General features: G+C 30.7%; 1 protein-coding gene across 4 annotated transcripts in view; it reads left to right on the top strand.

Annotated features, from left to right (window-relative positions):
• The window catches only part of LOC113373304 (nuclear receptor coactivator 3-like), a 105,795-nt gene extending 84,536 nt beyond the window's left edge, over positions 1 to 21,259 (top strand). For 2 of the 4 annotated variants that reach the window (XM_026613617.1, XM_026613623.1), the window contains exons 3-25: positions 6,568 to 6,690; positions 7,380 to 7,524; positions 7,667 to 7,843; positions 7,948 to 8,280; positions 8,356 to 8,599; positions 8,743 to 9,025; positions 9,122 to 9,294; positions 9,368 to 10,245; positions 10,348 to 10,434; positions 10,517 to 10,675; positions 10,758 to 11,081; positions 11,160 to 11,326; positions 11,399 to 11,502; positions 11,626 to 11,831; positions 11,947 to 12,057; positions 12,169 to 12,347; positions 12,430 to 12,566; positions 12,675 to 12,823; positions 12,954 to 13,275; positions 14,300 to 14,443; positions 16,209 to 16,493; positions 17,798 to 17,862; positions 20,289 to 21,259. In XM_026613617.1, coding sequence (XP_026469402.1) covers positions 6,568 to 6,690; positions 7,380 to 7,524; positions 7,667 to 7,843; positions 7,948 to 8,280; positions 8,356 to 8,599; positions 8,743 to 9,025; positions 9,122 to 9,294; positions 9,368 to 10,245; positions 10,348 to 10,434; positions 10,517 to 10,675; positions 10,758 to 11,081; positions 11,160 to 11,326; positions 11,399 to 11,502; positions 11,626 to 11,831; positions 11,947 to 12,057; positions 12,169 to 12,347; positions 12,430 to 12,566; positions 12,675 to 12,823; positions 12,954 to 13,275; positions 14,300 to 14,443; positions 16,209 to 16,493; positions 17,798 to 17,862; positions 20,289 to 20,363 — 4,870 coding nt within the window. In that variant the 3' untranslated portion in view covers positions 20,364 to 21,259. The remainder of the gene's footprint in view (positions 1 to 6,567; positions 6,691 to 7,379; positions 7,525 to 7,666; positions 7,844 to 7,947; positions 8,281 to 8,355; positions 8,600 to 8,742; positions 9,026 to 9,121; positions 9,295 to 9,367; positions 10,246 to 10,347; positions 10,435 to 10,516; positions 10,676 to 10,757; positions 11,082 to 11,159; positions 11,327 to 11,398; positions 11,503 to 11,625; positions 11,832 to 11,946; positions 12,058 to 12,168; positions 12,348 to 12,429; positions 12,567 to 12,674; positions 12,824 to 12,953; positions 13,276 to 14,299; positions 14,444 to 16,208; positions 16,494 to 17,797; positions 17,863 to 20,288) is intronic. The other 2 variants (XM_026613629.1, XM_026613637.1) reach the window with 2 other exon arrangements.
• Positions 21,260 to 22,653: the final 1,394 nt, after the last annotated feature.

The raw sequence follows: 22,653 nt of genomic DNA on the forward strand, positions 1-22,653 counted from the left end.
TATTAAAAACTAGTGGGGTGGGTGGCATCGTGCCTTAAGGCAAATTGCTGGAACTTCCCGTACCGTAACGAAATGTTCGAGGAATACTGAATGTTTTCAAATAGATTATTATAAATATTGTAACATTGTCTAATATTTATAAGAATGATATAAACTGAATTGCAAAGTTGAAATTATTTGTAAAGTATGTTAGAACTATAGTCAGAATTAAAAATAAAATCTGAATTATTTCCGATATACAAAAAATTAAAAAGAAAAAAAAGTTGAAACAAAAATTTTTTTCCAAAATTAATTATTTTGTTAAGACAAGCAGAAAGTTCTTTGAATCATCTAAATCGGACGCTTAGTTCTCTCAAAAACTGCCATTTTTTACATATTTAGCTCCGTATCTTCGAAATGGCTGGGCCTGCCAAAAACAAATAAACACTTCTCCCAATCATTACTAATTGAATGTGTTTTAGATCATTCAAATCGGATACTCCGTTCTCTCAAAAAGTCGATTTCTATTTTCTGCACTCTTTGCTCCGTATCTCCGAAACGGCTGGACCTGCCTTAGCCAAAAACTAATCAGTTCTTCTCCCTATCAATAGGAATCGAATGTTTTTTGGACCATTCAAATCGGTTGATCCGTGCGCCCGAAAACGTGACTGCAAATTTGTATCCATACATACATACACACACACATCCATTTTTTCTGAGGTAGGCCAAAATGTTCATAAACCTTCAAACCGTCGAGAAATGTAAAAATTTTCAATTCCGATTTTTGGCCCATTACAATAACTTACCCTACGGGAAGTTAATAAATCCTTAAAAAAAGATGAAATTTAAAAATTGTCAATGAAAAAAAGAAAATGAATAATCATAATTCTTATTAATTTATAAATATTCTCACATTTATAACTGTAGAAAGATATAAAAAGAAAGATAAAAATTATAAGATTAGAGATGATATAGATTTTTCTACTATTCTGGTCGTATAACTGACAATGAGGGGCCGATTCTGCCCTAAAATGGACCTAAATTGAGCAATGTTATGTAGAGACTATATTACGAAGCGCTTCTCATACAAAATGAAACAAAATGTCAAAAACAATGTTATCATAACTGCATCTTTGTGGTGTGGTATAACATATGAGTGAATTTGCAGTTTATGTGTTAAACGCCTGATCACACAGCAAGGGATTTTGACAGTATTTAGTACCATTTTGTATGAAAAAGGATACGTCACATAGTCTCTACGTAACATTGCTCTATTTTATGGCAGAATCGGCCCACAAGTTAGAAAATCCCGCTTGCTACTTATTTATTGCTGTTATAATACCACCATTAAATTTACTCTTATAATACTTATCGCTCTTACAATGAACTTACAATTAAAACTGAATTCAGGTATATCTTTATGAACGTTTGAAGTATTCATTTACTCTATTATCGCAAAATTATAAATATCGCATAATAGGACATAAAATAAATAATTTTATCTCATTTCAAAATTATTTGTAATTGTAACTTTATTAGGCAGTATTATATCCATCATCAGCTAGCATTTTATCAATGTTCTTACTTAATTTTTTGTTTGTTTGTTTGTTGCCCTTTCCACAAACGATTTGCAAATACTTATAACAATGCTTTTAATTTTGGGTTATTTTAAGACAATTATTTTTAAACTTTGTCACTCTTTGTTTCTCAATTTATGTACGTTATAATAAACAATAATCTTGATTGGTTGTAAAGAAAGAAAGAAAATTGGTTTGCCATTTAAATAGCGCAGTGATATATAAGTAAATATATTTGTTTGAAGTGATAAAGGAATATGTAAACTTTTTGACCAAATATGAGTTGAAGTATCAGTACAATAATTATGCTTACGATATATGATATTATTTTACATTAATCAATAACCGAAAGAATAATATATTATTTCTCACAATTGAGTGGATGAGTATAGGGCTTACAAATGATCTGGACATTATTACATTAATTTTTCTTTAATAAAATATTATTAATTTAACATTAACATTTTAATAAATAAATAAATTAATATATTTTTTTTAATTCAACATTTTCATGTAAAATTATTTAAACCTATCAATCTGAAATACATTTTTCCGCATGTTGTTTATTTATTTCATTAAGAATGTTATAATTTTTCTGTTGATGTATTTGAACTCTTATAAATTATTATGTTAATGCAATAAATTTTATTCTATATGAAGAACTTATACATTGTGTTTAAAACAAAAGAAACGAAAGCAAAATGAAGATTTTCAATATACATTATCATTGTGTATTGAGCATAATATTTAACAAAAAATATTTATTCAGTTTTATTTATTCAGAGATTAAGGAGAATGTAATCTATACAATGATGCGTGTTGCGTTCATTGCTGGTGATAGCATTCATTTTTATAGCAGATAAGGAAAAATTTGTTAGCAATTATTGGCTCGTCGACAAAAAATTAAAATTATGAAAAAATGCGTATCCATATATATTAACATTATCTTATTTATTTAAATTAATACTTCGAAGGAGAAACTTAGAGAAAATAATGCTTGTTTTTTATAGTTATCAAAGTCATATATTTGGTTCCTTATTATTTTAAATTTTTTATATAGTATTTTGCTCTTATTTTCTGATCATATTGAGCTGTATAATTATCCCTAATGGAAAAAGTGTGTCAGTAATGCAATCCTTTAACTACCGCCCTTGGTTCAAATAAGGAGTCTCTCAGTAGGCCGACTCCCATGGCTAGGAACCCCATGGTTAGCCTTAAGGGCAAGTGACACTATTGCAAATGCAATTTCGCTCGTGCTGTGTGCCACTTAAGTCCAACACCTTAGTATACACTATTTGAGGCTTATCCAGCTGCGTTTACGTGCACGAGAATGTTTTTGTGAAATCGTTTTATTCATCTTATAGCATTATTGCTCTTCAATATATTTATTATATTATGTCGATATAGCTAAATTACCTAATATCTGATATACTTCTTATTTCTAGTTGCTTTTTTCATACTAACTATATCTGATATAATTTTCTACTATATCAGAATATAGTATATGATTTGTGAGACTGTTGTATTACTATTATGTGCGGTAATTTTTATCAAAAATTGAATATATGCAAACAGAAAAATAATTTGTGCTTTAACTCACTTGTATGAGTATGTGTAATGCGTTGGCTGCGGCATCATCCGCAACCTTTGGCATCATAGCGGCTGATAAAACGCGGTGCAATGTCAGATGCGAAGGTTGACTTGCAGGTTGATAATAATAAAACACCAGCCTAGCTCGCAAAAGACTGTTGGTTTCTTAAGTCTCCGTAGTCCAAAATACATTTATGATTGAATAAGATAAAAGTTTGAACTATATATAAAATTATATATAATATAACTTGAATATTGCAATGATTAAATAAGACTCTTACAATTAGTAAATTTAATATGCTTTAGTCAATGTTCGTTAGAATCTGCTTTATATGTTAGAATTACCCTCCCATGTATGTGCATCTTAAATCATCTGCAGTTCTCCACAGGGCAATCCATAATGTACACGTTCCATGCACGCAATATATATCCGGACAAACCGACTATTGTTGTCCAGTGTACTTCAGGGCTGATGAAATTTAATTGATGGCTTTTTAATAAAAGTATTTTCATCGCACACGTTGAGTTGTATAATCCGTTTTACAAAACCTGGGGCAGTCTTGTGTTAGTGTTCGCGAAGAACTAGTCTAATATTATTCACTGCAAAAGGATGATCTTAACTTTTCCGTTACGATGTTGAAATGAAAGATTTTGGCGAAGACTATGTATCAATTAAATAATTAAAAATTAAACATTTTTAAAAAATAAGTTTTTAATAGCCGGTAGCTGATCATAGGGTCGGCAAATCTTATTATACGACTTGAACTCTCATGATTTGAGATTTTTTTGAAGTTGCACATAATAGTGCTCAGTTGCAAGCAACAATACCAGCGCGGTGCTGTGCGGCAAGAACAAGACCATGTTACTATGACGCAACCGTTACCGCAGCAACATCGCACATCATATACGCGACGCCGCCGCCGTAACCTAGAACCTGCCCCACACACTAACACATTTATGCAGCAATCATAGAGAATTGCACTGCTGGCCAGATGCAGGTTTTAGTTAACGATAGTGCACTTACTCTATATAATTCCCACAACCGCTTCAGTAACTATTGTTAACAATGCTATTATTTTTTTTTTCAAATGCAAATAGATTAAATTGATTTTTATAACAATAAGTATATTTGAAATTATTTAACACTTGTTCAGTTTAATTTATAACCATATTTATAGTTACTACAAATATAGTTTCAATGTAATGATTACCTTAAATGGTTTACCAATATATCATTTTAAGAATGATAACACTGATAGATATAAGATCAGAGTAATGCTATATTATCCACCTGCTCTTTACAGCCTTACCTCAGTAATATGCTAGAAAGCATATCAATAAATAACTTTTTTTAAAACAAGAATATGGGTTGTATGTTGACTGTCAAATATTTTGTTCTTCAAACCGACAATACTTACAACAATATATCACTATTGTTCAATCAATGTTCTATAATACAATTTGACTATACCTGATGCATTTGGACCGTTGATACGATAACTGTTTCTTGGCTTCGTATTTGTAAGAATACGATGTTGTGCTATACTCTTTTATCATAATATGCAGACGTGCATGCACATATAATATAGGCTATATTATATGTGCATGCACGTCTGCATATTATGATAAAAGAGTATAGCACAACATCGTATTCTAGCTAACAATACTACCGGCTTCGTAGAATGCTCTTCGTTTTATTTTATCTTTGCCATCGATACTGTTTACAAAAAAAAAAAATATTTTGGGAACAAAAATATAGTAATATAATATTGGCTTAGATGTCTACAGAAATCAGCTTCATTACAACTTCATTAATTTGAAATCAGATAAAAATCCCTTGATTTGTACACGAATTCGTAGACAGACCGAGACGTTTCGTACCACTTTTTCCTATTTTTCTCATAATTCGGTTTGATTACGCTCGAGGGTTCCCGCAGTGCAGATTTTCTTGCTGTGACTACATTATGTTAGTAACATATCAGCAAGTCTATACGTTGGAACTTTGAAAAGAATTATCTTAATTAATATATGAATATGATGAAAAATCGCATAATTTATAAAACTATATATTTTATATCTTCTATATATATAAAAATATGTCGGGTTTTCTTTCCTGACGAAATAACTCCAGAACGCACCGATTTCGACAATTTTGCATTCTTTGGAAAGGTCTCGGGCTCCGCAAGGTTTATAGCTAAGAAAAATAGTGGTGCATGGCATCGTGCCCTAATGCAAATTGTTGGAACTTCACGCACCGTAATTAAAAATTCGAGTAATAAAACATAATTAATAATTATTTTAAATAATTGCAAATAGATTATCTTCTATATATATATAAAAATAAGTCGGGTTTTCCTTCCTGATCAAATTTTTCCTTTTCAAATATAAAACAAACAAAAATTTTCTTCATCTTTCTCGCGAAACCATCACGAATTTAGGTGGCGAAACGGAGTTCGTCGGGTTTGCTAGTTAATTTATAAAACTGGTTTATATTTTATTTTAGTACAATTATATTTAATTATTATATTTTAACCTAATTACTTCTAATCATTATAAAAATATTTTCAAAGCGAATGCATTCATAAGAATTATGAAAATAGTAATAAATTATAATTAGAATTAGCACGGATCATAGAATCGTTTTTAGTCTAAGTTTTTATCAAAGCTGGACATTTTTGTGCGTCGTACAGAATCATGTGCGTTTGTTGAGGTAAAATTGTCAATTACGATACGTTCCAAATAGCGACATTAAAATCATTCTTTTATAGTTTCTTCTACGTGAATAATGAACATTAGAAATCTTGTCCTTGATGTACCGTCTCACAATGGGATGTATAAAATGATTATTATTAGAATTACATAACAATTCAAGCTAGCTGGATCCCAACCGCTGAAGAATAAGGCCCTTGGTTAATTTCATTATTTATATTTGCAACTTTTTTCATGTACTGCTCATACACATTGGTGACCTATTTAAAAAAAATCTAATTATTATCGAGAATTGAGAAATAAATTTTTATTTTATGTAGTACGTTGATGTATAGCAAAATGTATTTAATATGTAACTAAAAATCTCGTTTTAGTAAACTAATATTCATTAAAATTAATGCAACTGATTTTATTTCGAGAAAGAATTATTTTCATTCGCTTATCTACTATTTCTTATCATATCTTTGTGTTAACCTGTATACTTATAAGATTGTTATCTTAGTTTATTTGATATGAGGAAGATTGGTTATTTTAACTTATTTTGATATTTTTGATCAATATTTCTCATGATAAGTCACAATACTAAATTTGTTGCGACATATTAAATACATATATTATTTATTAAATTGATTATTAAGTAATTAACATATTAGACATTATTTATATTTTTTGCAATTTGTTTTTAAATAAATTAATAAAAATATATTTCTAGGCTCGGCCCGTGTGAGCTGTCGCTGGACTGGACTCTGTCGGGGAAAATGAGCGGCGTGAGTCCGCTGCCGCCACACAACAAGAAAATACGACGCAAGACAGATGCTAAACCTCAATCACAAATGTATGCAATAAATTATTACCGATTTATTGAAAATATCGTTATTTTTTCTGAAGAGATGTTGGTTGTTTTACGTATAAACTATTCGAAATTGATATTTGTATTTTGTTGTCAATGTGTTCAATGATTTGGCATTTTTGCAATAGTATCGCGGATCGCTTGTATAATGTGATTATTGATTGGATCGTCATTTAGCATTGTAATGCCACGTCTTTTTATAGAGTCATATATCTTAGAATGTTGATTCGTTGGCTAAAAACAGTCATTACGTCATTACGCCTGAAAAATTGAATAACTTTCACTTTTTCGTATATTTTTTGTTCCGTTATGCTTGAGACACCATACGTCTCGAAACTAAAGTGAAATTTCGTTTACTAAAACAATAAAATCCTGCGTTAAGTGTTCGTATTTTTATTTATGAAAAGGTAGAGTCACATTTGTTTCATTTTTTACAATAACTTATTTTTATTCATAATTTTTTGGATAATTTTCTATCTTAATATTAATATAATTAATTTAAGATTCAAACATTAAAAATGAATTAATATAGACAAAACTAGTATGAATCATTAGTAATGGTTTCATATAGAAACCAAGTGGGATTAAGCCCAGAATTATGCTATGTTAAAATTTATATGTATTTTTGTAGAAAATATTATTTATATTAGCATTATTTATATAATAAATTTCAGAAATAAGAATAACAATGAGAAACGACGTAGAGAACTCGGCAACGAGTACATGGAACAGCTGGGGGATCTCCTACAGATCAATCTGAAGGAGATGTCCTCATGCAAACCGGATAAAGCAGCTATATTAAAAGAAGCTAGAGATACTGTAAGTATGACTATTTAATGTTCGCACTTGTAACAATGAATAATAACAGAAAATTGAACATTTCCATCTTCATTTTTAAACGGAATTATTTATGCAATTATTAGCGATGAAAATATTTTATGTCATTATCATGATCTTGTAGATCCGCAACATACTCGCTAAGCAGAACAACTGTTCTGTGTGCCCTATCGGCTGTGTGGACTCTGCATGCAGTCAACATCCCGTTCAACAAGGGGAAGTTTCTTCAACTGAAACCCAGGCCGTACTAGGCGCAGGCCACGTCGGAGCGCGCAATACTGAAATTGCCTCTGTTATCGAGGTATAATGACTTACACATTGTTAAATTACATTGTTCTATAACGGTTTGTAGTTGACCGAATGTGTAGTCAAAACACAGTTTAAATCATTATCATTTTTACGCAGTCGCTTCACCATTATACTGCCACGCTCGGGCTGGTTGTGCTTCAAATCAGTGCGGAGGGTCGCATCGAATGTGTAACCGAAAACATCTCCGACTTGATCCGCTGGACTCGCGCCGAACTCCAACACAAGAGCATTTACGATTACCTACATGAGAATGACCATGACAAATTACAACCGATATTGTGTAACTTATCAGCAGCAACAACACAATCAACGCTGTGGACGCATCAGTCAGCGCTAACAGACGGATCAACTAACCAGCAACAACAATCGTTGCAACAACAGCATTCGTTTAAGCCAAGGGCTATCCGCTCACGACTTTGGATCAAACCGGCAAGTTTTACCATACTCATATATTGCAATATTAACGAATTTAGAAAACTTTTTTAACTAATAAATATTAAACAGGCATCGACCGGTGATGCAATGGAAGATCAGCATTCACGTTCGACCTACGAAGACGTGTTAATCACAGCTAGTCTGATCAAGACCGATACGGACGAAAACACAGGAACTGTAGGCACACCTTCAATGTTGTGCGTTATCCGGAGGCCGGACGACGAAAACAAACATCACGTTGCCGATAATACCCTAATGCCCCATACGTCCGAACATGTCACACTCAAATTGGATTTGTCCGGGAAAATAATCGGTTAGTAGTTTTCTTTAATGTTCCATATTATTATGCAATATTTTTAACATTATTTTTGTTATTTTGATAAATGTTATATTGTATTATATGCCTGCAATATGACTAATTAAAATTTAGTTTTGATTTATCATTTGCAATTCTAGATACAGATTTTGCGGACCAAAACTTAAGAAATTCTTTATCTAAAGATGTGATAGGAAGATCTGTTCAAGAAATGTGTCACCCACAAGACGTTTATCAAATCAATAGTCATTTAAAAGATATTATGCAATCTTCAAATAATATGGCTCAATCACAACCTTATAGGTTGAAAGTAGGAACAGGGCCTGATGTTTATGTGCATGTTAAAGCGCAATCGCGATTGTTTAGATCGAATCCTACTACGAAAGACGGAGATTTCATTATGGTTACGCACACACTTCTATCGTAAGTTCAAATATAACGCTCGCTTTTTTTTAAATTTCTTTTTAATTTCAATATGAAATTTGTCTGCGAGAAATGTTATTTATATTTAAATTTCAGAGAAAACGAGATAGCAACACTAGAAGCAACAGGTAGTTTGATAACCCCATTGGCAGGTGGCAGTCACCATAACAATAATAATATTAATAATCATAGTGGTTTGGGTGGCCCACTTTTAGCCGCCACAGTAAACGGAACTCGAAATGGAGTCAGCTCGTCTTATGATGGAACAGGTGACACATAATGACTAAAATAGTTTTTTTAAAGAATGGACAAAACCTTAAATGAGCACTTATAATGTTTCAGAAGACGTATTTTTCAATTCAGACCTGAACGACTTTTTCCCGCACTCAACATGGCCCGAAATGGACCCCGTACCTACCTGGGACACGCGGCCCGATTCTCGTCAAAGTGTGACGCCTGTATCAACACCTACCCCTAGTGTTCCTGGATATAGTCCTGCAGCTGCACCCATATGTCCGTCGCCTCTGCACGCATACTCTGCTGGTGTCGCATCTCCGGTTACACATAACAAATCGTTTTCTAGTGGTAGCAGTTCGCAGCCAGGCGGTCATTCAAGCCCGTCTCCATTGTCTGCCCATTTTTCAACATCTGCAGCGACAGTTGGACATTCTAGTCCTTCACCACTGTCGAGTCATTTTAATCAAAATACGACAAGTCCTTCTCCAGCGGCCCAGAATCCTTCCACACCATCTGCACATCAATTTTCGAACGCGTTTTCTTTTGGTCAATGCGAATCTCCTTTTGGTATAGATCCACCACCGTCAGCTGACACTAAACCCGAAATAACTCCTGAAGTTAACAATCACGATTCTGAAAGACTTAGAAACCTATTAACCAATAAGAGATCACAATTGACAAATAATAACAGTAATACAAGCAGTAACATGATGCAAAAACACCTGTCAAATCAAAATCAACAAAAGTCTATGATGCATCAATCAAATAAGGATGGAAGCGATTTGCCGAGAAATTCTATGGATAAATCTGGTCATGAGAGTCAGGAGATCAAAAATAATAATCGAATACTAAAAGGATTGCTTAATCAAGAAGATGAAGAAGATAAATGTGATAACTCTTTACAGCAACCCCTTTTACCACCTCCAAGACCGAGGGCGCAGCAAACACAGGATAATAAGAGTGGAAACCACATGTTATTAAGGGTGAGTATCTTATATCAAGTATTAGTTCTAAATATTTATTCTTAAAAGAACAAACGTTGCTCATTATTTATTGAATTATGTTGTTTACATTTTATCTTTCAGTTATTAAATGAGAAAAGTGATGATGATGATCCAGATACTAAAGTTAATAGGAATAATAGTGAATTACGAACACAACTTCTTAAACAGGTATATGCTACTATATAAATACATTCTTATTTATAAATGGGTATTATAGGAAAATTTTTAATTTTGCTTTTTACTTTTATAGAATCATGATGATTCAAGTAAAAATACTAGTGATAATGATGAAGTTCTTAGTATTCTGGGTCTGCAGGGTCCTGCCAATGACAATTTTTCAAGACCACGGAAAAGACATTCGACTGATCCTGATGAACATGCAGTCACTAAGCGATCAACAGATTCACAAGTATGTTAATTTGTTAAGTATATGCATATATAAATATTTATTTATATGTATATATTAAAACAAATGTGTTTCAATGTTATAGGTTACGTCAACAGGTCGAAGCAAATTATGGGAAAATAATAAAATGTTAGCTTCGTTATTAGCTAATCCGCCTTCGGCTCCTACAAAACCCCTACCGAATCCTAATCCGGTTTTATCGAGGCCGTTTCCTCCGGATTCAGGACCGTCGAAAATCAATGCCAGGTTGAGTACGGCTTCACTTCCGCAACCAGCGGTACCCGTATCTCAGCAGCAGCAACAACAAAACCAAAGTCAGCATGGAAGCAATATGAGTGCGCAGCAACAACAACAACAGAATCAGTCGCGGCAAACGCATATGCAAAGGCATGGGGGATACTTGAATCAGGCGAGTAAAAAAATAAAATTGAGGATTAACTTTATATGCAATTTATTATAAGTTTTATTAATTTCATATTTTTTACAGATGTTGAGCAACAGTAGTAATGTCGATAACAATAACCAAATAAATCAACAACAAAATATGGTCAACAAAATGCAACAAAGGCAACAACAGCAACAGCAAGTACAGTTTCATAATAATGAAGTTCCGCAATATGCAAGTCCGGCTGCAAATACAGGACCCGATTTCAGGTATATTTTGTTTCAAAAACAATAATGAACAGTAAAAGTATGAATACTCAAATTTATAATCTTTTTAATTAGGTCTACTGGAGCTGAAACCTATGACTCATTATCTGATATTTTAGAAGTATTGGATAGTCAAAATGAAACATCATCTTTTCTTACAAGTCTTATAGGATCAACAGGTAATTAAATTCACTTACATGTTTTAACAGAAATTAAGTTATTATTTTTTGGTTTATTATTTTTTAAGCTACGTAATAATCGTTATAATACCATATTCATAAATTTTAATTAAAAAATTTTAGGTGCCACGAATGTCAATAATCTAATGGGTCCCAGGCCGAATGTGAGCTTAGTGGATGGCGGAGGGGGTGGTTTGCACAACGCACAGCAGGCGATAAGTGAGATTCAGAAAAGTCTTATGCAATGTGAAACTGATGTGAATCATGTAGGATCACCAACAGTTTTACCTAATACTCCACCTGCATATCCAACAAATCAACCACAAATGGTATGGTACTTTTTTCATAATCATCTTGTTTTAGTATCATGTAAACATGTTTTTATTGATAGGTATAGTAATTTAATTTTTTCAAAGTTTTGTTAAATTAAATTTGATTTTTCAGAATCAAAGCCAAACCAATTATTTACCACCGCCTGGTTACCCAGCCAGGACTGGACGATATCCAGCGCGATCTCCAGCTTATTCACAAAATTCCCAGCAATTTGCAATGCAGGTAGTTATTTCATTTGCTAATTATTTCATTCATTCATGATCATTTTAATTTATATTTGATCTATAACTTTATTTAGATTACAATATAATCTTTACACATTATTCTTTTCAGCGACAAAAAATGTTTAGTAACTTGCAACAAAATCATTTGCAAAGGTTGTTGCATCAACAAAAGCAGCAGCAAATTGTGGTTCCCAGTAGCGCGACTGCTTCCCAGGATCCAATGCAAATTCCAGGTGGAATTGATTCTTTATTGAATAATACAGCTCCTCCTAATGTTACATTAACGAGGTAATAATATAAAACTAATGGATTTGAGAGTGATATGAAACTTGATTTTGAAGATTTACAATGAATGCTTTGTATTGAATAGGTCATCTGGAGTTCAACAAGAACCTCAATTATCACCTGGCTTTACTAGTGGCATGATATCTCCAGCCTCACAACTTTCACCAGGACAAAGGGTTATGCAATCTGGACCATTTAGTCCTCATACCTCACAATCCCAAGGTAAAGTTTATTTATCTAAATCTAATTTTTAAACTATAATGAACTATTCAAAGCATAAAATATACTAAAATTAAAATAATTTCTATAAGGCGTTTGATTTATTTGCAGGTTTTTCTAGCCAGGGGATTGTACAACAAGGAGCAACACATTCTACTCCTGCTTTTTGTAATACAACTTCTCAACAACAATGGTCTCAAGGATCTCAGGCACGGTTGTCAATGCAACAACAAAATCCTATGCTCAATGCACAACTTAATGTAAGTTTAACTTTAATTTTTTTTTATGTATGATCGTGTAATCATCGTGTAATCATATACAAAAGAAACTGTGTACGTATTATAAAGACTTTTTTATACCAATTACGTAAAAATAACAAAAATTCTTCAGGCTGGCGGTGGCACGGCTAATGCGGGCGGATATCAAGCAGCCGCCCGACAGCAGTTTGGAGCCCGTGGTCGGCTTCCATCACCTGTAAGTGCAGCGGCTGTTAACTCTCGGCAGAGCCCATTTCCTACGATGGAGGCGAGTTTTGCATCACCGTCAGAGAGCCCAACAGCTGCCACATCTTCAGTAGCAACAGTTACTCAACATCAGAATGCCGTTTACCCAGGGCAAAATCACAGTAATCCAGCTACCGCTTACCAAAATGCTAATCAGATTAGACTGCAGAGGCAGGTCAGCGCGCCGATGGCAACGCAACATTTGCCAGGTCAGTTGTAGTATTTGTTGTGGTAGAGGCAACTTTTAATACTATAGAATTTTCTGATTTTTAAATAACTTATATCCTAAATAAAAACTATATAATTTTGAGTTTGATATATCAAGCACAGGAATTGTTATTTTGAAAAATATAATATGTTAAGCGAATTTGAGGAAAGGAAAACCACTTACAGATTTTTTTCTGTTAATCTATATTATATCTGATGTTTCGATATTTTGGCATGGCAGTTTGATTAATCAGGATTCTTATCTCATCCTAATTTTGTTTCTACAAATAATAATCATTTATTATGCATTTGGAGAATTAGAAAAAAATGCTTCTTAGAAATTCTTTAATGAATATTATGTATTGTGATAAGCTTACGATTTTAAGAATGATCATATTCTATGCCTGGATGAGTAGTATTAAAAAGTAGAAGTAATAGATGATACAAATTTTACTTACATGATATGTTTCTTATATTTTATTCAAATAGTGAATGACTAGCAATTTATTTAAGTAGAGTTGCATAACCTAATTACGATTAGGTATAAGAAAATGTTCATATTCAGTATGGCACAAATTGGAACTTGGTTGAGACAATCGTTTTACATTCCAACAATTATTTTGCTCTAATGTGTCCAATACTAATATGCACAAAATATATAAAAAGTATAATGATATTATTGCATTTTATGAAAAAATGCAGTGTTTTAATATGATAAATCATGATAACTCAGACTAATATTTAGCTGATTTACTGTGTTTTTATTAATAGTTTATAATATATTGATATTTATAGAATGCAATAGTATCCACATTTATGTATATAAATACCTATTAATTAGTTAATAATTGTTTGTAAGTGGTAAGCATTTCGAGTAATGTCTTGAAAGGGTAATTATTTTCACTAGTATTTGAATTGTAAAGTTAAACATAAGTAATCATAAGAAAAAGCTAAATCATATCAATAGAGGTAAAAATGAAGATAAAGCTTTTAATATATATATGATTATTGTATACAATGACACAGGTGGCGTGGGCTCGCCACGTTCGTACGGAACACAACACGATAATTATCCACCAAATTCGCCTCTGGCCTACGGGCCCCAGGATGGCCTTACGTACTATGACGCCATGGCGCGACAACGACAGCAACAATCTATGCCCAATAATGGTACTAAATTTGAAACCAGAAAAATATGAATCACAAGCAAAATATATCACTACTTTTTGTTTTGGATCGTTTCTGTTGGAGACGAGTGCGCACTTGCTATCTTTGATTTCATTCATTTCTTTGACGTTACATTCACTGTTAATTTGTTTTTTTATTAGTACATCATCACACTTTTTGATTTGTTTATTATGGTTTCATATAGATTTCAGCAAAGTTCGCACTCGTTCTACTATACTTTTCGGGAAGTGTAATTGTTATTTTAATTTTTTTCGTTTGTCTATTTTTTCATCTTTTCTTGAGTTTTGTGTCTCATCGTCTCATCTAAATCTCTAAACCTATCATTATATGTACTGCGTCATCTTGCACCTAAATGTCAACTCATATATGTAAAATAATTGTGAGGCCTGATTGCCGGTTATAATTTTTCCTCATTATTTTTATTTTTTTTATATTGAAAATATTTTCAATATGCATTAAAATCGTTTTCTTATATCATCTACAATTATTGTGACTAATTCTAACATAAATCATCTGTGATGTTCATTGTTTCATTGTGTTTTTAACAAATAAAAACGCACTTCTAGCTATTGTAAAGCCAAATAATAGGGTATTTATGAAAAACCATGTACTACTTAATATGTTATATCAATCATCTGTGAGTTTAATATTTTATTGTTGATATGGTTTTAATTTATTATTTTAATTTATTACATTAAAAGCATCAGCTTTGTAAAAATATTTTTGCGCCTGAGATATTTCATACTCTTATAACAATGATTATTCAACTTCTAAAATTAATATTCAAGGAATGAAGAATGTTATTACCGAATTGCAAAACATATGCTGGTTTTATGCGCTTTCTGGTGGTTCTAATCAAATTTAAAAAGTGTATATCTGCTGTAAATTTTACACACGATGCCGATTTTTAAAATGTTTGTGATAACTGTTTTTTAAATATAAAATTTGTAGGAGGGTTATTAATTATAGCATGCTTAAACTGATGTCTCACTACATGAACTAGTCGGATTATGTTTTTAATATCATACCCTAAATAAATTAATTTAATGAATAAACAGCAAAATGGATTAAATTAGACCAATTTTGGTTAGTATACTTTAATCTATATTAGTAACTATTATGTTTGTGTTTATTTAGTGCACGTCAATGTATTTCTGTTTATTATATGTATGCTCATGTAATTTATGTAAATGTTTCTGTAGGTTAAGATTTGTATTTAATATTTTTTCATATTTTTTTGTTCATTTAATATGATATAATTCAAGATAATGTTTAAAAATATTGGCTTTACTGATTTATATGTAAAATACTTTATATATTTAAATACGAAATTGGAATGGTTTTCATTCAGTTTAAGTTTAGAAAAAGAAGTTGCGTGACACAAGATTAAAGATTTATAAATTAAAACGAATTATTTTGAAAAGAATTAACTTCTTGAATATATTTCTATAGAACCAAATGGTTCGTAAAATTACAATCGACATTATGTTAAAAATAATTTAAAAAAAAATCAGCTTTGTGGATGCTCTAGAACTTTGTCAATAATTTTCTTTTGACTTTTTTTTGGAAAATTAATTAGAAGTTAAACAGTATTGTTAGTTAAAGTTGAACTTTATTCTTGTACGCAATGTTAACTTATACCTTCACTACAGATTCTAATTAATATTGAATTTACTTGTTTGATAATGTTCTTTATCATTCTTAAATTACTTCAAAATCTTATATTCAATAATAAATTATTTTTTAGGGGGTAATAATGGCATGAACACAACTTCGGAATATGTTCGACAAGAGTTGCGAGCAGTGGTCGGGGCGCGGACAGGTGGTAGGCCAGGTTCGCAGGGTTCCAGTCAACATCAACAAGTCCAGCAGCAACAACAACAAATGGCCATGAGTCCCATGGGGATTGGTCAAATGAACCCCATGGGACTCACGAATCTGAATACAGGTCAGATGGGTGGAATGATGCAGTCATCGATCATGCAATCTCCGTCAGATTTGGACGCGTTAGGTCTAGGCTTCGATACCCACGGTATGTTTCCAATACTTCTTAATTTGTATATTGTCTGTTGTTGTTTTCATATATTTTCTATTTCTCATATATTGCTGGCACCAATTAATAATATTTGAATTAAATTGGATGCTTTAACAAAATGTGATTCAGCTGGCAATATTATAGAAGTATCGAATATATGATTATTTAATTGCAGTTTTTCATTGCTATGCTCCGGGTTGTTTGACTGTATATATATAAATAAATGTAAATGGACGCTGATTCTCAAATGTAATTGGTAATCATTGCATGTTTAATTCAGAGCTTCCTTGCAAGTAAAATTGAAAGTTTTATGTGCACTTTAAAATGTTATAACATTGCAACAATTAATATATCGCTCTAATTATAATGATGGAATAAAATCTTCGAATTAGTTTCACGTTTTCTTTAATAGCTGCACAAAATTAAACATCTTATTACAAAATGTTATTCATATTGAATGAATTTGTGTAAATATTGAACGTTGTAAACATCGGTTTATATTTTTTTTTCTGCGATTGTTGTAAAATTACTAATGGACATGAAAACTATGAAGTTAAATATTATATTAAAATTAAGTATTTCTGAACAACATTTGAGAATCAATGTAAGTGTATATGAAACAAAATGTTGCTAAGATCGCATTGCTCCTTTTAATAATGGGGATATTATAATAATTGCACTTAATATAAATGCACCATCATTTATGAGATTTCAAAAATACACATAATATTTAAATAATTCAATTACATGTTTGGTAGGAAAAGGGGTGTACATTGTGTGTTACTAACCATTGGGATTAGATTTGTAAATTTGCAATTTAATTGCCACAACCAAAACTTAATTTTCATTATATTGAATATAATTGTCTGCTCAAGACAATGTAATCTATTTCAGTTGAAATAATTTTACAGCTTTACAGCTCAAATTTATAATATTAGCCCGTTTTTGAAGATTTGAAATTGTTTACCAGATATGATGGTATTGATGAAGCTGATTCTGATTTTTGAATATAATTACATTTATGACATCAACTCAATCTATTACGAAATAGATTTGTTACCCTTGAACAGTGATTCCATACAAATTTGAATTTGAAGAGAAATCAAAGTTATATAAATAACATCGTTAGTAATTAAAAATGCCTAATTCGTGAAAGAACAGAGTTGGTAGCATCGCATTTTTTATATTATTTTAAAAGGATGCAAAAAATTAACAAGTAGATTTTAAATCGTATTGAAGTGTTTTTATAGGAAGTAATGTTTGTAATGTAACCGCGGTTTTTGGGTTGTGTTATTTGTCAGGTGCCGACGGCAAGCTGTGGTCGCCCGACTTGTCTGACGCGCCAGCCACCTCGCCACCTCTGAGGGTAAGCGCGCAACGTAATTGAAAAACAAGTTTAAATAGTATAATCAATATATGATTTTAAAGCAAGTATTTTGATGAACAAGATTGAGCATTGTGGCTTCAGATATTTGTCGAATTATTTCTTAAAAATCTTAAGGCGCTAAGCATTCGAATATTTTAATTTTATATATTTAATTTATAATTTATTCGAATAGTGTAATCGCTCACTAAAAGTCAAATTTTTCTCTAAGAATTTAGCTGATTGTGTAAACATAATTATAATTAGGCGTAATTCTAATAGTATTTCTTAATATTAATCTGTTGTGAATATTTTTCAATCTTGATTGAAACTACTGATTTTGCCAATGAATATATTGTAGTTGGATATATTGTTATAAATTTACTCGGATGCATATATCGTCATTCATAACTTCGAAGAAATATTCTTGGTCACATGCAAATCTTGTATATTTGAATAGTTTATTACGTATTATTGATATCGATTATTTTCTGATAGTAGTATTTTGCCAAACGTATAATGAGTACAATCTTATTTGATTATCTTTATTTTTGGAATATTTCTGCCTTTTATTTTGAATATTTTTATTGCACGCTGTATGAATTTATTGTTGGTATATTGTGTTTGTACGTGGTAATTGTTATTAGCATATAGTGGTATGGTATATAATATATATTGCATGTTCTGTTTTTATTTATATATTATATTTGATACTGTTATATTACCCAGAATATAAAATGTATTATTATGGAATTGTATTGCCACTACATTTTCAGAGAATTACGTTTTACATTTAAATTTGTACATGATTGCAAAAATATGCACTTGCATCTATACTTTATTCATTTATAATATAAAGCAAATATATTTAGACAAATCATTATCAAAATATTTCCTATTTGTTTAAACATTTATCGAATTCAGTTCATGGCATTTTATAAACAATCCTAGGTGATCAAAATATTAGTGAATATTTTTGACATGTCTATCTATGTATTTTCAATTTCCTCATGTTATAGCGCATATAATATAGTAATAATATTATCCAACATGTTTTCTGACTTTTATATTTGACCAATCGGTTTTATCATAATTTTTGTGAATTGTGTGTTCATTCATAAGATTGATGATCTTCAAGAAGTTCATTTATGAGTTTTGATCACAATCAATGTTCGTAGAATGATTAAGCTCTCATTGGTTTTGAAAAAGAGATCAAATATTTATATGCACTTGCATCTATACGTTATTCATTTAACATATAAAGCAAGTATTTAGACAAATCTTTATCAAAATATTTCTTAATTGATAAGACATTCATCGAATTGAGTTCATGGCATATTATAAACGATCCTATGTGATCAAAATATTAGTGAATGTTTTTGACATGTCCATCTTTGTTATGCATTTTCAATTTTATTATGTTATAGCGCATATAATATAATAATAATATTATCCAGGACGTTTCCTGACTTTTATATTTGTCCAATCGGTTTAATCATAATATTTTCAATTCATAAGATCTTCAAGAAGTTCATTTATGAGTTTGGATCACAATCAATGTTCGCAGGATGATTTAGCTCTCTTTGGCTTTGAAAAAGACATCAAATGCTTATAAAGTTGAAATGAGAAAAAACTTCGCATACAATCATTAGAATTTTGCTCAAAAGCTACTGTTAGAATTCATATAAATTTATATTAAACAATTATATAGTTCTTGCTTATTTTAACATTGCATATTTGTTATTAACATCTGCTTTAAGCTTTTATAAAAGTGAAAGCCGTAATAATATCACAGCATATACTAACATATTACTAAATGTACACAGGCTATAAATTTTGACATTTTTATGGTATATTTTTTTTGAGGACCGTTGGAATATTTTTTAGCTTACAATTTATGCAATATGCATATAAATTTCATGTTAAAATTTTTACAAAGGACTAGGATTGTTTAAACTAAATGTAAGATTAGATATTTTTGTTTCAGAGTGGAGTTAGAATTTTTGATCTTCTCATTCAATATGTAATTTGTACGTGAAGTTTGAAGTTATGTTTTGTATTTAAATCTTGACGTATTTTACTTATACATATAAATTTGTTTATTAGTTTTAAAAATAAGCTAATTCGTAGTGTAATGATATTAAAGTAGTTAAGTTTTGTAATCAGTTTAGTAGAATGATAAAATTTTTCGTTTCGTGAGTTTGTTTCGTAACAACAGCGATCTTGTCTTTTCTACACGCTGTTGTCGGTTTCGAATTAATTTTAATTTATAGATATTTTGAGTATGAGATTATGTTTTCTAAAGAAATTTAACCTGGTGTAACGATGGATTGCTATCTTATGCTTCTTTATTCTTGTAGAATAATAACATTTACAATAAATCTTAGCAGGAAGTTAATTATCGAATTACTAATGAATGGATTTTGCAGACTACTACGGAGGAGGGGGCGCAAACCGGTGACCAGAAGGAGTCGTCACTTTTACAGAAATTACTTTCTGAGTGAAGTAAAAGCGGCCCCTGACCTGTATCGGCGCACTGTTATATGATGTAACAGTTGTCGCCGTTTCGTGCTGTTGTTATTCGCGTCACCGTTCCACGGGCCCGCACACTTTTGGGACTAGTAATTGTTTATTGTTGTTATCTTCAAACATTGTTGTGTGTTTTTCTGATTATACTTTGTTTTTGTGACGGGATATTTGTATTGGTTACAAAAAACAACTAAATGTGAGTCCGGACAGGGTTTGGTGCGGTGCGCGATCTTTGTTTAAAATGTGATATGTGAATGAAACTGAAGAAAAAAAAATTAAAAAAAAAATGTAAAGCAAAAAATAAAAAGGAATAATATTTGTACAGAGATAAAATGGCTGGTGCTAAGTTACAAAACTATTGAAGTATGGATTTAAAATTATTATTAGAGATATATTTATATAGATTTTAGTCTTAGGGTATGTAATGTTTGTATGCACGTATATGTATATATGTGTAAAAAATGATGTTCTTTATTGAAGTTTATGCATGTATGTATATATGTCTATACATTTATATAATGAGGAAAAATACTACAACACAAAAAAATTATTGAGAGTTATACTTAGAAATAATCTACATAGGTACCTCAGTGTTTATAAGACAAAAGTAAGTGGTTGGGTTAGAAAGTCGAGGCTTGTGGAACTACGTGGGGTTATTTCAAAATAAATATTTTCAATATATGTGTCGGGGTCCAAGTATACTCCGTTGTAAATGTATAAATAAAACAGGCCGACCCAACTTAAGAATTTTCTGGAAATAGATATTTAAACATTAGTTGACAAAACACGTTTTACTGAAATCAGAGTACATAACTTCAAGTGCATTAATATCGCTTATTCTACTTCAAAACAAAGTATTTTAAATATAATACAAAATAGATCACATTTAATAAATATACATAGTATTTTAAAATAAAACAAATATAAAATATATTCAATATTTACTTAACGATAATAATAATGAATACTAAATATAACTATTCGCGTTTCTCAATAGCTTCGTTTTTAAAAAACACTGCCACTTTTATTTTTATTTGAGTTGTCACTCAAAAGTTTGGTAAAAATATTGTAATACTTTGTCCTTTTCCTTCATTCATTCAATATTGAGGTAACTGACTAATAACAGAGGCTTTTCATACTTAATACTTAAGGATTGTATGCATTTTGCAAATAGTAGTTTTGTGATTTACACTTTTTCCTATTTCTAAGGATCTCTTGGCAATTTTGACGTATGCCCTCCATCAAACAAGCCACACTTTCTTGATAACAGTGATTTTTTCAGTAGTTTTCTTATAAAATTAATTTTTTATACGTAGGCTTAATTAAAAGTTTTATAGATAATATTACGATTAAAAATATTAATACTACGAGGGCGGGAATATTTATGTAAGATAGTTTTTGAAGATATTTTGGAGACTCATTTTGGCATTTGATTATAAATTCTTTGTATATTGATTAATATTTTATTTCAATCTTTTTAAATATTTTATATGATCCTGTTATGAGAAGTTATACCACACTTTGTTAATCAAAACATAAAAATCACTATTTTTATACAAAAAATTTAATACATTGAATATATTATTTTAGATTTTGATCAGGCACATAAAAATAGAAATGGAAATTGTCTGATATTCTGTATGATTAAAAGTCGGTGAATGTTAGTCTCAAGTAAACTTATATTGGCTCAAATATTAAGAGATGGTATGCAAATTGCATAATGACATTAGTTTTATGCAAGGATCACGGTTTCATAAGCAAGTTCTTGACTTTCAAGAAATGCGATTTTATAAAATTGTAGAACTGATATTTCTTTACTTGATCTTGATATCCATCCCTTATCCTGTTAATATCTCGTATTTATGAGATATTTGTTTTGTGGTGATGCAAATTCATATAATAACTTTATTGGTATAATATGGGTGATTTTGATCAATTTCCCAAGTTTCCAAAGATTTTCAAAACAGCGCAGCATTTAATGTGTTTTCAGAACACGTTTGAAAAGAGGTTGTGTATAATGACTTGCGCTATTTGGGAATGGCAGGTGATTGGCCACTTGGATTATTGTATAAATCAACGAACAAAAAATGTGATAAATTAACAATAGATTGATGGAATTCTTTATTTAATTGTATTGTACTTATGATTTGATTATTTTATTAATATTATTATTTATATAGCAGAAAGTATATATGGCATAGAAAATTTTGTGATTTTGTTAATAGCAAATATATTAAGGAAACCAAGAAGAATAATAGCATACAA

Source organism: Ctenocephalides felis, unplaced genomic scaffold (genome assembly GCF_003426905.1).
Source record: "Ctenocephalides felis isolate EL2017-DRISC unplaced genomic scaffold, ASM342690v1 CF-g0.4_SCAFFOLD_00845, whole genome shotgun sequence".
Classification (NCBI taxonomy): domain Eukaryota; kingdom Metazoa; phylum Arthropoda; class Insecta; order Siphonaptera; family Pulicidae; genus Ctenocephalides; species Ctenocephalides felis.